Here is a 15,536-nt window from a genome sequence, read left to right on the forward strand (position 1 = left end):
CACACAGCCAATAAATCAGGCAGTGGAACATCTGCCATGAAATATGAAACATTCACCAGAACATACACAACATTACTTTGCGTGCACGTCACTGAAACTTGCAGGAACTTTTAAAATTGTTGTTAGCTTGATCAAGATAAAGACATTATGTAAAATACATTTCACAACAGTTCCCTTATTTTAGATTATGGCAACAATTACACAGGAAATATTTTTCTCATACATTGAAGTCTCACCATAAATACAAGTTACAAATCATTGAAGTTAGGTCTCCCACTGTTCGCTGAAGCTGCCGCGGTCGAGTATCTCATTGTATCAGCCTCCAGAACAGGACGGAGCTTCCCCAGCTCATCTTTTACTCTCACAAAAGCAGAAAATACCTAAAATGGCATTAATAAGTAGTAATTACCTCTGTGTAGTGAGCGTCCGCACTACTGTTGACAGCAGCTGCCCGTCCTTTGCTGAAACTTGCATGACATACTGTGGCTGTCCATTCACAAGACTGCTACAATCTTCGACTGTCTTTCCAGAGGGAGCGGAGCTCGTGCAGTCTGGTAGGACCTCAGGCAGGTGACTGCAGCGGCTTGTTGTCATAGTGACAGACAGCAATTATAGTGCTAATAGCTTCCGTATACGTACTGGATTTCCATCTGTAAAAAAAAGAAAATACACCTGTAAATGTCTCAGATGGTAACAATTTGGCGCGTGGAGAGCGTTTTAGTAACCAGGCCTTGGTTGCCCTCTCCAGGACGTAAACAATAATATTAAGGGCTCGATTACTCACAAACGTGTGTTGCCTGAGAGAGATAAAAAACAAAACATGCAGCATGCACAACACACACCAGCCATAAACGATGACCATTGCCTCGGGAGAGGTGAAGAGGAAGCTGAGGCGTCACATACAGGAATCGCTGCACAGATGTTCGGTGGACGAGAAAAATAAAAGTGACGGTTTAAAAAACAAGCAAATCACAGGAAAACAGACTTAACCCTTCTTATGCAGGAACCGACATGGCCCCCGCAGGCCCACTCCTGTCAGCTGCAGCCACAGTAATGAACGCTCTGATGAGGCAGCGAGTGCCGGCCTTCGGGATAATCCGGAGCATTTCCTAGTGCAACCTAGGCCTAATTTCAATTCATGTCACACACAGGTGACTGGAAACTCTACTTACGGCTGTAAAAAATCAGTTTTCCACACGCCAGGGGCTGTGAGACTGCCTGACCATTAAAAGAACTAAATGAATGTAAAAAGGCTTAATGAATCTGCCTCACTTAACGTCAATTTGTGTTCTCTTTACATCAATTAACGCTGTCTGTCACAGGCGGGAGCACACTCACATTTTGCATAGAATTAATTTTGATTATTTTTTAAGCTTCATGCACCAGTGTGTAATGCGGCTGTAATACTGCACAGTACAGGAGCGCACTGTCGCCCACAGTCCGGATGCATTGCTCTGTGGTTGAAACCCACTTAAGTCTCACTCCGACGTCAGTTCTAGCCGGTTATAGGATGTTTCGCCCCCAGCAGTTCACCCCCGGGTACATCTTGCCCACGCACATTTCGTCCCCAGCATTTGGCCTCCACGATGATACTTACCTGTCGCAGCTGCAGCTCCTTGGGTCACGGAGTGCAGTCTAGCGGTTCCCCGTGACGTCAGATGGAAACAGTTGATTTAACATGTCACAAAAGTGAAGCACTCTGTACAGTACTTTTGTGACATGTGGATTGATGACGGACGGGAATTCATGAACGACCAGAACAAACTGGCGAAACATTCAAACACAAAAATCTGGGGGCAAAACAGGGTACAAGGGCGAAATGTACCCGGGGGCGAACAGCTGGGGGCGAACTGCTGGGGATGAAACGTCCAAATCCCGTTCTAGCCATACCTATTATAGTCTATGGGGCTGTTCGTATGTCCGTGTATTTTTGCAGACTGGTTGGTGCACTCCAAATCACGAAGACAGATCTGATTTCGATCCAAATAATTCATATAACTCGCTACTACAAGTCTATGAAAAAAAATCGGACTGCACTCAGATGCCATCTTTGCTCCATCACTGTGCTGTTCATTTTTCATGGACAGTTTGTTATGTGAAGCTTAAGATATCTCCATAAGCTTTTTTCCAAGAAAATATGATTATAAAAACGTACTCACTGACTAAAATCAGATCAAAAACGTTAATTAAACTCAGATTATTTTTTTGCGATCGAGAAAAATCGCTTAAGTCTCAATGAGGCCTTACATGCACACAATGGCAGACTAGAATCTGTAAATATTTTAGACAGTACATGGCCCCCAATGTTTTTTCTACATGATCTTTAAATAATAAAACAAATAAATACATATACAAATGAATAAAAAGCAATTTAAAATTGTAAAATGTTATATTTTTGCCATATAGTTTTTTACAGTGGGACTTATTTCAGATCTGACATTGTCCAAGTTCTGTGGTGGACTTTGACTGGCAAACTAATGATATGTGATTCTGGCAGTTGGTGAATGTTCTTGCACTCTGGTGTGGAGTGGGCTCTGGATATTTAGAAAAGTAAAATTGAGCACCGTTTTGCAGCTGTGTATGTAGACATCAGATTTTAAATGTACTAAGTCACTTTACAATGTCTTCTATATTCCTGGAAAACTCAAAGAAGCGCTCCTCCCATCAAAAGTTTTATTCTCTTAATATATTACAGTATTCATATTATATAGCACTGTATCCTTACAATTGCTTATTTTGCTTTTCTAACCAGCTAATTCTTCTCTATTCCATTAGGTCTCTGACATCACCTGATTAAAAACGGACTAACTGAATCCTTCTAAGCTCTGTGTAAAAACAGGAGGTCAATTTTCCCTGTGTGAGTCATAAGTCATTGCAAAAGTCCCTGGCAGGAGGGAGGAAAGAGCAACTGGGTCAGGCGTTGAAGATGGGAATGATAAATGCAGGGTCAAGAGACTTTCTGTTTTTACATAGAGCAGAGAAAAGAGAATAATGTATTGGGTAGAAAGGCAAAATGGAGCAATTGTACGTATACAGTGGTATATAATATGATGACTGCAATATATTAAGAGGATAAAAACTTTAATGGTAGCACTTCTTTAAATGGGTTATTTGGTGAAAGAAGTCACATTTCCACAGGATATGTTATAGCTTATTGATAAGGGGAGTCTGACATTACGGCAGTGCACAAGCTCGACTACAACTATGTTCATTCCCTATCCGATTGCCAAGTACTGCACTTGGCTTTTTGAAGAGGCCCACAGAGAAGGAATTGAGGGTCTTGGGCACTGCCGCTCCATACTAACAGTGATAATTGTTGGCACGGCACTGGTTAAGGAACGTGCCACTGACCGCGGTGCCCTCCTTTCCACTCCCCCCAGCTTTCCTTGTGGTCTCCTCCCCCCCCCCCTTGTTATGTTATTTGGTATGGTCCGGTTCCTTTGACCAATGGTAGCCTGTTGGGCTAGTTCCCCGCCCCGAAACCCCTCCTTCACCTGATATACAGTACAGACCAAAGTTTGGACACACCTTCTCATTTAAAGATTTTTCTGCATTTTCATATCTCATCAAGAGAATGCCATGAGTGTGCAAAGCAGTCATCAAAGCAAAAGGTGGCTACTTTGAAGAACCTAGAATATAAGACATAATTTCAGTTGTTTCACGCTTTTTTGTTAAGTATATATTTCCACATATGTCAAGTTCATAGTTTTGATGCCTTCAGTATGAATTTACAATTTTCATAGTCATGAAAATACAGAAAAATCTTTAAATGAGAAGGTGTGTCCAAACTTTTGGTCTGTACTGTAGGTCAGGGTAATAGCCTGGTTCCTCCTCTTCCCTTTTGGGTCCCAGAGGTGCTCGTCGTACGCACTGTCTGGCAAAGAGTGAAATGGCTGATCCGCTGCTGGAGATGCTGCGTGCCAGGGCGTGACAGGAGGGTGAGCAGGGCGTGCAGGCTCTGATTTCAGGGCTTAGTGCTCGCCGCAGTTTCGGGAGGCCGGCGGTCTGCAAAGCACACCCGCCCCCCTGCCCAGCTTTGCCCCATTGCCATCCGCAATCCCTTACCCACAGCTAATTCATCACTCGAGCGGCCTCGGGACCGCCGAGCGGACATGGTGGCTCCACCCACTTCCAGGTCGGCCCACTTCTGGGGCACCGCCACAAATGCTGGAGCCTGTCACGGCTGTAATCTCCTCGCACCTCGCCGGCCGCTCTCGGGAGGTGCGGTCTGCTGTATAGTCCGCACTCTCTGCATCTCTAGCTGACCGGCCACCGCTGGCGCGGTCGGGGAGAGAGGGGAGTAAAGCCCCGCCCCTTCCAGCCTCAGCTCCCCCCTGCATCCCAGAGCTGGCGGTGTTTTTGGCGCCAGCTCTACAGCACCATTAGGGTATTTATTAGAACAGATGGGGTCTAGAGGCAGCACCGCGTCATCTGCGGATGACACCTCCGACCCTAGGCCGGATACAGTACAGCAGGACACTGTAGGATCACGTATGCCGGCAGCTGCTGTCCCCAGCATGACTGATGCTGGCAGGGATGATGCTGGGATAACTGTAACTCCTGCAGTGCCACAAGGTTTATCCTCTCCTTTGCCCTTGGATCCAAATAGGGTAGTGAAGCCATATAGGTGTAGACGCCAGAGTTCCAGTTCCTCCTCATCAGAGTCACCTCACTGTTATAGTCGGAGCAGACACTGCTCCTCACACCGACGCAGCAGGCGTTCCTCGCATGCGCGTGTTAGGTCTCGAGTTCCCGCTTCTGCACAGGGGGAATCTCGAGCCATCTCCGCTGCGGTCTCCCATTCTTATCCAGCCGCAGTGGAGTCTGCTCAGCAGGGACGTCGGTCCCAGCGTCTTGCTCAGTCTCACTCTGTACAGAAAGTTACTGCTGCTTCTTCAGCTTCTGCCATTAAAGCCAGTGCTGGTCAGCAGCGAGCAGACTTCTCTGGGACTAAGTCCTTGTCTGCACACACTGAGCATGCCCAGGGCAAGATCTCCCGTTGGAGATCGAGGGTCATGTGCTCAGGTCCTGCAGCACATTCCATTGGTCCTCTTGGCAGGTCTTGGAAGGGCAAAGTTTCCGTGGCCACTTCCTGTGCTGCAACTATATAAACTGCGCATGACCGCACGGCCATGCGCTAGTGTACATTTGCTTACGTGTGTTTGTTGTGAGTGCAAGTCGTCCTTGGATACCCCTTCCCTATTGAATGTCTGTTCGCGGAAGGTGTATGGTTGCTTTCTAGCGCCCGACTTATCCTACAGCACAAATCACACATTACAGCGTCCAGTTGCTGTGACCGCCAGCACGGCGCCGTGCACTTCCTCTGTGCTTTCCTTACCCAAGCCTGGGTGGTTAGTGGCGTTCGTCAGTGTGGCACCGCATGCACTCTTGTGCCCTAATATTGCTATTTAGCTTCCTTACACACCCAGTTGCGGTGTTGTGCCAGCAAGGGTCTAATCGGACTTCAACCCTAGTTGGGGTTGAGTTCGCTGACTACTTGCTCGCGCTCTATGTGCGGTACCGCGATCCTGTGACGCAACAGGATCGCTTCCTTCACGCTGGGTGAAGTCTAACCCACGTGTGTATACTTATGAGTACCGCCATATAGTCCGTCATTACTTGGCAGCAGGCTCCATCTCTGCACGGTGGACCCCGGGCTGCAAACGCACCATACTCTGTCTGTCTCATTATTTGGTGCGTTCCGCTAGCCCTAACAGCGCATTGGAGGTCCAGATCTCACAGGAGGGGTCGTTGGTCTTGGTCCTCAAGATGGCGCTCTCCGTCATCATCGAAGTGTACAAGCACATCGGCGAGTCCCGACTACCGGCATCGTTCTCGGGGCGAGAGATGAGAGCCAGAAACAGCAGCCGGGGCGTCAAGTCTGGCTGGACCTGTGGAGTCAACCAGGGCTTCCAGCCTGGCCATCACCCACAAATCTGTTTATCCAGGTGCTGAAATTCCTCCTTCGGTCAGAGTCCCTCCTCCTGCGGCAGGTATGGGTGAGGGCAATTTTTCTATTGCAGGTAGCGATAGTAATTCAGATTTCTTGTCTGCCTTGAGAGGTTTAATTGTTCAATACTCAGTACCAAGGGGTGTTCAGCATGTAAATCCAAGTAATCTAGAAAAGAAGAGCGGTCCACCGCTAGCGGGTATATTTAAAGATTCCCTTTATTGTGGTATTAACCCTATAGGGTCTCATTTGGATATTGAGGCTAGAGAGAAAATATGGTCTAACAAATATGTAGATATCTCATCCTTAATATCGGTGGATCAGCATACGGTGGCAAGGAGAGGAGAGTGAATGACAGACCTTTTGACAGGAGCAAACAAAAGGTTGCCAAGACGATGAACAATTGGTTACAAGCTTTCTCGGTTTTGGGTTTGCATCATGGGCCAGCGGCATATGGAAGAATGTTCTGAGTTATTCATTTATCAGGACATGATTTACTCATTGCACAAGGCCCATGGTGGGTCTGCCTGGTGGCCCTACGATGAAGAATTCCGGAGGCGGCTGGCTCTACAGCCTGAAATCAGGTGGGGGGTGAAGGCTACCGAGGTATGGATTAGATTAATATTATCACAGAAACAGCCCCCCTTTCTATCAGCGGCCACTAGCCAATCCTCAGCAACAGCAGGTCATAGCTCAGTGGTCGTGTGGAGACCAGGAGCCTGCTGGCTATTCAATGAGGGACATTGCCGTTTCTCTGGATTGTGTAAATATAAGCATGAATGCTCTGCCAGCGGTGGTGCCCACCCTGCATCCCGCTGCCCGTGACCCAGGGGAAAATTATCAGCCAAGCCCTCTGGCAATGAAAGTAGGGAACCCAAGGACCCCGGAGAGCGTAGCCGCGATGGGCCCTTGGTTAGACCGATATCCTAACAAAGTCGCGGCGGGCCAACTTTGTTTTAGTTTTTCGTACGGGTTTTTTATTCCGTTCAAATTTCACAGTTTCCCTCTTTTGCAACCAATTTGAAGTCGGCCCGTGTCAACCCTGAAGTCCTGTGGGAAAAGATTGGAAAAGAAGTGAGGTTGGGGCGAATTGTGGACCCATTCACATCCCCTCCATTTTGGAACTTTAGAGTCTCCCCATTGCGATTATTCCGAAAAAGGACCCCGGTTCATTTTGTCTTATCCACCATCTATCCTACCCTAAGAGTGAATCTGTGAATGACGGAATTTCAAAGGAGGACACATCGGTTTCTTACATCTTTTTGGACAGGGCGGTTGCTATAGTTCGTCAGGCTGGTGCTGGTGCATTCCTGGCGAAGTCTGATATCGTATCCGCCTTCCGTCTTTTACCGGTCCATCTGGACTGTTTCCACCTTTTGGGCCGTCAAGTGGAAGATGGTTTTTATTACATGTGCCTTCTGATGGGTTGTTGTATATCGTGCTATTACTTTGAGCTCTTCAGTTCTTTCTTGGAGTGGGTGGTTAGATCGGGCATCGGGGTAAGATCTGTCACACACTACTTGGATGATTTTTTGTTTGTAGGTCTGAAAGATTCTGATGTTTGTTCACGGTTGTTAGAATTTTTCAAAGATATAGCATTTCAGTTTGGTGTCCCGTTGTCAGAAGAAAAGATGGTTGGTCCAGTGACGACGTCCTTTTTGGGTATTGAAATCGATACTGTCAGCATGGTTTATCGATTGCCGGGGGAGAAGGTGGAGAAGCTTTTGAACATGATTGAAGGCTTTTGGGCTGTCAAAAAGGTCACCTTGCATCAGATGCAATCGCTACTCGGATTGTTGGTTTTTGCCTGTAGGGTCATGCCGGCAGGTAGGGTTTTTTCAAGATGTTTATCACTGGCTACAAGAGGGCTACCCTTCCCAGCCATAAAATTCGTTTGACAAAACATTTCTGGCTGATTTGGAAATTTGGAAAAGTTTTTTGATTGCTTTCAACGGTCACACGTGTTTCATGTCTTCTGAGATTTCAACCCTGGAGATGAGATTGTTTTCTGATGTGGCTGGATCAGCTGGTTTTGGGGTTATATTTGGTGATCAGTGGTGTGCAGCTGCGTGGCCAGATTCGTGGAGAGAAGTCGGGCTGTGCAAAAATATGGCGCCGTTGGAGCTGTTCCCCATCGTGGTAGCCGTCGAAATATGGGGCACTCAATTTGCTAATAAAAAAATATGTATTTTGTGTGACAACCTCAGTGTGGTGCACTGTGTAAACCACCTGTCTTCTTCCTCTCTTCCGGTCCTTGGTTTGCTACGTCATTTTGTTCTTCGATGTTTGGAAAAGAGCATCTGGATTAAGACTCGCCATGTCCCGGGAAGTGATAATGGTGTTGCTGATACTTTGTCATGCTTTAATTGGCAGGTTTTCAGGCGGTTTCTGCCCAGTGCTCAACCGGAAGGTTCCCCTTGCCCCTCGCTGCTATGGGACATAGTTGCCAACAGCTAATGCTGTTGGTCCGTTCGTTAGTGGTATCATCTACTTGGCAGTCTTACGGTAAGTCTTGGGCTGAGTGGTGCAGTTTGATAAATGGGAGACCGGTTCATGTTTGCTGCCAGGCCAGACTGGAGGTAACAGTTGATTTTGTAACGTTATTGTTTAACTCTGGAATTTCGGGTTTCTCAGCCCAGCAATGCCTTTCAGGCCTAGCCTTTTATTTCCAACTGCTTGACTGGCAGGACGTCACGAAGGCCTTCATAATCAGACAGGCCTTAAAAGGGTGGAAGAGATCCCAACCTAGTAAAGAAAACAGACGTCCCATCTCTATTTCTTTATTGAGCAAAATTATTTTCTTTACCACGGTTACTTGCTCATCGCAATTCGAAGCTGCTCTTTTTTCTGTTGCGTATGTCATTTTGTATTTTGGGGCCTTACGCATTAGTGAATTGGTCCCTAAATCAAAATTTAGGTCAGATAAGGGTCTACTTTTTGAGGATGTGATAGTGGTAGAAGATGCAATACGTATCCTTATTCGCAGGTCCAAAACAGACCATTCAGGCAGGGGGCTTGGATTCTCCTGAATTCAGTTCCAGGTCCCATTTGTCCAGTCAAGCTGGTTGATAATTATTTACATTTCGGACATAGCGGGCAATTTTTTCTTGCTCATGCTGATGGTTCCCCGTTGACAAAATTTCAATTCCAATCGATTTTTCGGTAATGCCTACTGGCTTATGGTGTTCGCCCAGTCGAATATGGGACCCATTCTTTTCGTATAGGGGTCGCTACTGAGGCGGCAAGGGCGGGGGTGCCAGAGGCCGCGGTGCAAAGATTAGGACGGTGGCGTTCCGCTTGCTATGCCAGGTAAATTAGACCTGATTTACTGATATGATTACTTTCCTTTCTTTTCCAGGTTCCACCAGGCCAACGGTGTGGCTGCTAAGACATTCGTACATTTTCTGGGCGGCTCTGAGGAGCAGAATGTTGTCCTGGAGGAAGGAATCTGGGTTATCAGGGTTTAGACATTAATTAGAGAGGCATCAGGGGTTTAAAATGGCCTCAAGTTTTTCAGGAAGTGGTGGATATTGGCCGGCACAGTGCAGGTCCAGTTATCTTAGTCCTACATGTGAGTGGGAATGACTTATGTTCTCATAAAGTTACCAAGTTATTGACGATTATGAGTACGGACTTAGAACGTTTCTCTAGTTTTTTCCCGGAACTCAGGTTAGTATGGTCAGAGATAGTTCCCAGAGCTGTGTGGCAGGGCGCCCGAGATAGGGCAGCAGTGGAGCGTACTAGGCGCACTGTAAATGCACGCATGGCCAAGTTCGTGCGGTGTAAGTTTGGTGTGGTAGTGAGGCACCGGCAGCTAGAAGGGGATAATTCTGCCCTTTTGAAGCAGGATGGTGTACACCTCAATGATATTGGTTTAGATATCCTGCTGTTGGGTATTCAGGATGGTATAGAGCGAGCATTGCACTTGATGGGTGGGGGTCAGAGTCCTGTTTAGTGTTAAACAGGATCCTCCATGGCGTTTTGCAATAAAGGAAGCACTGGAATACTGCGGCTATGTAGACTGACTTGCCTGCAGAATTGCAGGGCATTTGCTACTGGTCTTTTGTAAAGTTTTAAGTGCTTCAGTTTATTATTATTGTTAAATATGTTACGCAAAATTAAAGCTGTGACCGACTTCACCCATTTGTGTTTGTCTGGTTATTTAGTGGGATGGTCTTTGGGGTGGTTTGGGAGAGAGGATTCCCATGGTTGGTGGGGTGTTTTGGTTTGGAAGGGTCACCAGTCTGGTTGGTACGGCACTGGTTAAGGAACGTGCCACTGACTGCAGTGCCGTCCTTTTCCCTCCCCCAGCTTTCCTTGTGGTCCCTTCTCCTTCCCCCCGTTATTTGGTATGGTCCGGTTAGTTTGACCAATGGTAGCCTGTTGGGCTGGTTCCCCGCCCCGAAACCCCTCCTTCACCTGATATAGGTCAGGGTAATAACCTGGTTCCTCCTCTTCCCTTTTGGGTCCCGGAGGTGCTCGTCCCACCCTCCCTCCTTTTTGTATGGTTAATATTATTTTGTCTTTACAGGTTAAAGTCACAGCGGCGTTTTGCAAAAAAGAAAGCACTGGAATACAGCGGCTATGTAGGTGGACTTGCCTGCAGAATGGCAGGGCATTTGCTACTGGTCTTTTGTAAAGTTTTAAGTGCTTCAGTTTATTATTATTGTTAAATATGTTACGCAAAATTAAAGCTGTGACCGACTTCACCCATCAGCTATTTGTGTTTGTCTGGTTATTTAGTGGGATGGTCTTTGTCGTGGTTTGGGAGGGGATTCCCAGGGTTGGTGGGGCGTGTTGGTTTGGAGGGGTCGCCGCAGTCAAGTACTCCATTCTGCCAGTCAGTAAATAAGTGCATCAAGCGGCAGCGACTTGATGAATTTGGTGCCTGGATTTAATGCTTTTTTATGTACAATATTATGTAAACTGGCATAATTGCATTGACAAGTATGTGCCATGTTGAAGGCTATGCATGTCCATACGTAGCGCTTGAAGTTTATTATCTGAGTTCTGGTACACCTAAATGTTCTGTAAGGAGTCTGTCTGCGGTTAAATGGGATCTCAGTGGGAGTCTGCAACTCTGTTCAAGTAGGATTTGATATAGGTCACAGAGAGTGGAGAACGCATCTTTTGATGTCTTACAACTTGGGAAAAGAAATTCACATATTCATGTATCGTGGACTACTGTGTTTATCTATAACATGGGCAGGATAAAATCACGGTCATGTATTGGTTGATGGTAGTTATTAGTTTGCACACTCAGCTGATCATCTGCTTGAAAAGCGTAAACCAAAATATAAAATCAGTGTATCAGGGAATTCCAAACTATTTCATACGTGCGGAGAAGCACTCATCATTAATAATAATGCATGAAGCCGCTGCTTGCCTGCTGGGTGAGCTAGCACATTGTTGGCAGTGGAAGCATCAGGTTCCTATTACATTATGGCAGATAGAGACTGAAAATGAATGAATGCTTTTTCTATTTTGTGGTTTATTAGGAAATAATTTAATACGATTGATCCATCTATAGAGAAAAGTCATAGGATTGTAATTAGGATTGCATCACTGGGCTGAGATGGCAGGTCTCTATTGGTCACTCCAAGATGATGCCATTCTGATAGCTTAGTAGACTACCGATGATGTAATAGTGATCATGCAATAATTAAAATGCAATCTTCCTTTAAAGTTGCACCAAATGCTTTAAAAAATACCCACTCCCATATCTTGGAAATTAGAACTAATTAGCAAATTTCAGAATCATTTTCGCTTTCAGCAAGCCAAATTAGTTAAGTCCACCTATTTTTATGACTAAACAAATTTGACTGTAGACAAGTGTAATTAATTAACCCCCTTCACGCCATGGTTATTTTCCATTTTTTTTAGTTTTCATTTTTTCCTTCCCTTCCTCCCAGAGTTATAACTCGTAGTGTTTCCATTTTTCGGGGGCTTATTTTTTACACCCTGAGCTGATGTTTTTATTGATACCATATTGGGGTACATACGATGTTTTGATCTCCTGTTATTTTATTGCAATGTCGCGGCAGACAAAAGAATGTAATTCTGGAGTTTAGATTTTTCTTCTTGTTACGCCATTTACCCATTGGACAAATGTATTTAATATCTTGATAGATCTGACATTTCTGAGCACAAAGATGTCAAATATGTGCACGTTTTAATTGTTTTATTTTCAACGGTGCAAAAGGTGGGCGATATAAACTTTTGTGGTTTTTTATAATTTTCATAATAAAAACCGGCGACCGGGCACCGATGGGCTGCCGGAATGACGCGCTTCTGACCGGCGTGTGTTAAATCCTGCTGACAGTGATTGACAGCGGGTTTTAACTGGTTAACAGCCGCAGGTGGAGCTTTGATCCACACACAGCTGTTAAAGGCACATTAAAGCTGATTTAGGTGCAGGAAATATGTGGGCTCAGTGACATAAATATACATCATATGTCATGAAAGGGTTAAAGATGATGGCCTGATTCATCAAAGTAGAAAACTGCGGTAAAACGCTTTGAAAAGTAGCAACATATTTGTGTAACGCGAGGCTGCGCAATCATTTTACAGTATGTCTTGACTTTTTTTTACACCATTTTTGCCCAGCTCTGACAAAGTGGGTGGAGCTGAAATGGGGCGTAGTGACCCCCACTCATCAAATTCGTGACGAGTGGTGGTGTACCGCGACTGGAATACGATTTGTGATGAGGCCCAAGGAAGCGTATGCCACTTGTCAGACGGTCAAGCTCAAGCTCAATAAGACCGGCTTTGTTCACACCAGTCTTGATGAACCTCGTCCAATATCTTTTACTTTATAAGAACATCAGTTCTCCTACAACTTTTTTCTACTGTGCAAAAAAAATTTTTTTTTTAGGTTGTGCGGCGTCACACAGAGTCACTATGAATCTGTGCTACAGAGACGTGGCGCTTTATGTGCTGCCATGTGTTGCTCTGTATTTTTGCTACTTAGAAGATGGAACATGCTACATTTGATTTTTTTTTCTGCTGGATTTACATGGAAACTGTTAAATGCATGCCCAGTGGTGTAAATAGTGTATAGATAGAAATATATATATATGCCGAATAAAAAATAGTGTAAGATAACCCCGAAAATCATGACTGTCCAACACACTATAGATTCTCAGCAGAATAATAAGAGACATTCAATGTAATGCTAGAGAACGCAAAAGGAAAGAAACGCACATTTCAACAAAGGGCACTCAATCAATGTCGCCATAGAAGCATAAAGTACCACTTGCAGCATCACACTTAGAAATCAAAGGAGCATAGCTATTCATAAATCCACTTTGTGTCAATGAAACCAAATACTCTTCATCCTGCACTCACGGTTCAGTTGGTTCTGGAAGCAATTCAATTCCTGAGCAAAAAAATTACATACATATATGTATATTCTTTCCTCATTCTTATATGTGTGAATATAAAAATGTATATGTATGAAGAGTAAAATGTATTGGCTTCCTCTGGGTACTTGTATTCCAGCCGCATTCCACACATATATCATACTTATCATTGTAGTTCTACGAAATTGGCCATATGTGGGTGAAATAAGGAAAATAGATAGTGTTACTGGGCAGAAGGACTGATCTGTTAATCACAATATATGCTGGCACTATACAATTGCTCGGAGATTTAGTCCTTTGGTCCCGCAGCTTTACACCAGGTTTACACGCACCAATGTAAATTACAGCTTCTGGGCCCAATACAATCAGCACATACCAGTGTCCACGTAGGAAAAAAGACAAACAGAAGATACCGTAAGGGGATGTATAAAGCAAATGTATATGTCACACATACCGCCACCAACAGCATATACAGTCAATTCTGAATGTTGATTTTGGCCAGTTTCATCAGAGCACAAAATTAATACAGATTCCCAGAACAGATCCTTAACCCCTTCATGACCGGAGGTATTTTCAGTTTTGCGTTTTCGTTTTTTTTGCTCCCCTTCTTCCCAGAGCCATCACTTTTTTATTTTTCCATCAATATGGCCATGTGATGGCTTGATTTTTGCGGGACTATTTGTACTTTTGAACGACATCATTGGTTTTAACATATTGTGTACTGGAAAACAGTAAAACAAAAAAATCCAAGTGCAGTGAAATTGCAAAAAAAGTGCAACCCCAGAGGAATTATTTTTTGGTTTTCTTTTTTTACTAGATTCACTAAATGCTAAAACTGACCTGCCATTATGATTCTCCAGGTCATTCCGAGTTTATAGATAAAAAAGAATCCTAGACATGTTTGGTGTCTAAGTGGTGAAAAAAAAATTACAAAGTTTGTTAAAAAAAAAAAAAATTGCACCATTTTTTGATACCCGTAGTGTCTCGATTTTTTGTGATCTCGGGTTGGGTGAGGGCTTATTACTTGCGAGCTGAGCTGACATTTTTAATGATACCATTTCGGTGCAGAAACTATCTTTTGCTTGACCATTATTGCACTTTAATGTAATGTCGTGGCAACCAAAAAGACGTAATTCTGGCATTTTGACTTTTTATAGCTATGCCATTTAGCGATCATGTTAATCCTTTTTTTATTGATAGATTGGGCGATTCTGAACGGCGACAATACCAAATAGGTGTATTTTTTTTTTATTGCTTTATGTTGAATGGGGTGAAAAAGGGGGTGATTTAAACTTGCTATGAGCGCTGACCACCGGGCGGAGCTCATAGCAATCCGGCAGTGACAACCATAGAGGTCTCCAGGAAACCTCTGGTTGTCATGCCAACCCATCGGTGACCCGCGATCATGTGACGAGGGTCACCGATGGGCGGATTTAATGGGTTAATAGCTGCGGGTGGATCGCGATTCCACCCGCATCTGTTCCAGGCACATGTCAAAACAGCTGACCTCTGCCGGGAAAGATGTGGGCTCACCGCCGGAGCCCACATCAAAGGGAGGGTGATAAAGTTAGAGTTGAGCGAATCAGTAGCGAATATTGTTTTTGAAATATTTGTCGAACAAAGCCGAACGTCATTAGAGTCAATGGGAGTAGACATTACCGAATATATTCGCAACAGATCATCAAACATACATTCGGCACAAATAGGGTACCAATATGGCATGAATATGGCAAATTCAGATTTGGTGACCAAAATCCAAACAAATTTGCTCAACACTAGTTAAAATAATACAGACTCCAGTCTGAATAAATAAAGATCCTGAGTTTGTCAACACAGAATAACTGTTCAAGGCAAGTTCAGGCACTCGGTGCACCGTGGCTTGGCCAAATATTTCAGTGCATTTTCCCACCTGCTAGCTTTCCATCTATCTTTCCCCTTTTCTGGCTCTATAGGGCCAGAGATGTCAATCAAAAAAGAGGAGGGGTGGAAATAGAGGGAAAACAAGCAGGTGGAAAGGTGCACTTAAATGTTTGGTCACATCAAGGGTGCATTGTGCTTGGTTTGAGCAGTCGTTCTGTGCTGACTGACTAATATAGACCACAGTCCGCACTTCCCCTACAGACAAGACTACCCCAGACAAGAATACCATAAACTGAGACTCTCAAAAAACTACCCATTAATATAGGTGTCCCACATCAGACTATGAAGATCTAAAATCACATTGC

General features: G+C 44.6%; 1 protein-coding gene across 1 annotated transcript in view; it reads right to left on the minus strand.

Moving 5' to 3' along the window:
• MARCHF3 (membrane associated ring-CH-type finger 3) overlaps positions 1–15,536 on the minus strand; it is a 278,549-nt gene that overhangs the window by 129,862 nt on the left and 133,151 nt on the right. Inside the window, exon 2 of the mRNA XM_069753900.1 lies at positions 410–650. Within this exon, the coding sequence (XP_069610001.1) occupies positions 410–594 (185 nt within the window). The 5' untranslated portion in view covers positions 595–650. The remainder of the gene's footprint in view (positions 1–409; positions 651–15,536) is intronic.

The sequence above is a fragment of the Ranitomeya imitator genome, chromosome 1 (genome assembly GCF_032444005.1).
Source record: "Ranitomeya imitator isolate aRanImi1 chromosome 1, aRanImi1.pri, whole genome shotgun sequence".
In the NCBI taxonomy this organism is placed as follows: domain Eukaryota; kingdom Metazoa; phylum Chordata; class Amphibia; order Anura; family Dendrobatidae; genus Ranitomeya; species Ranitomeya imitator.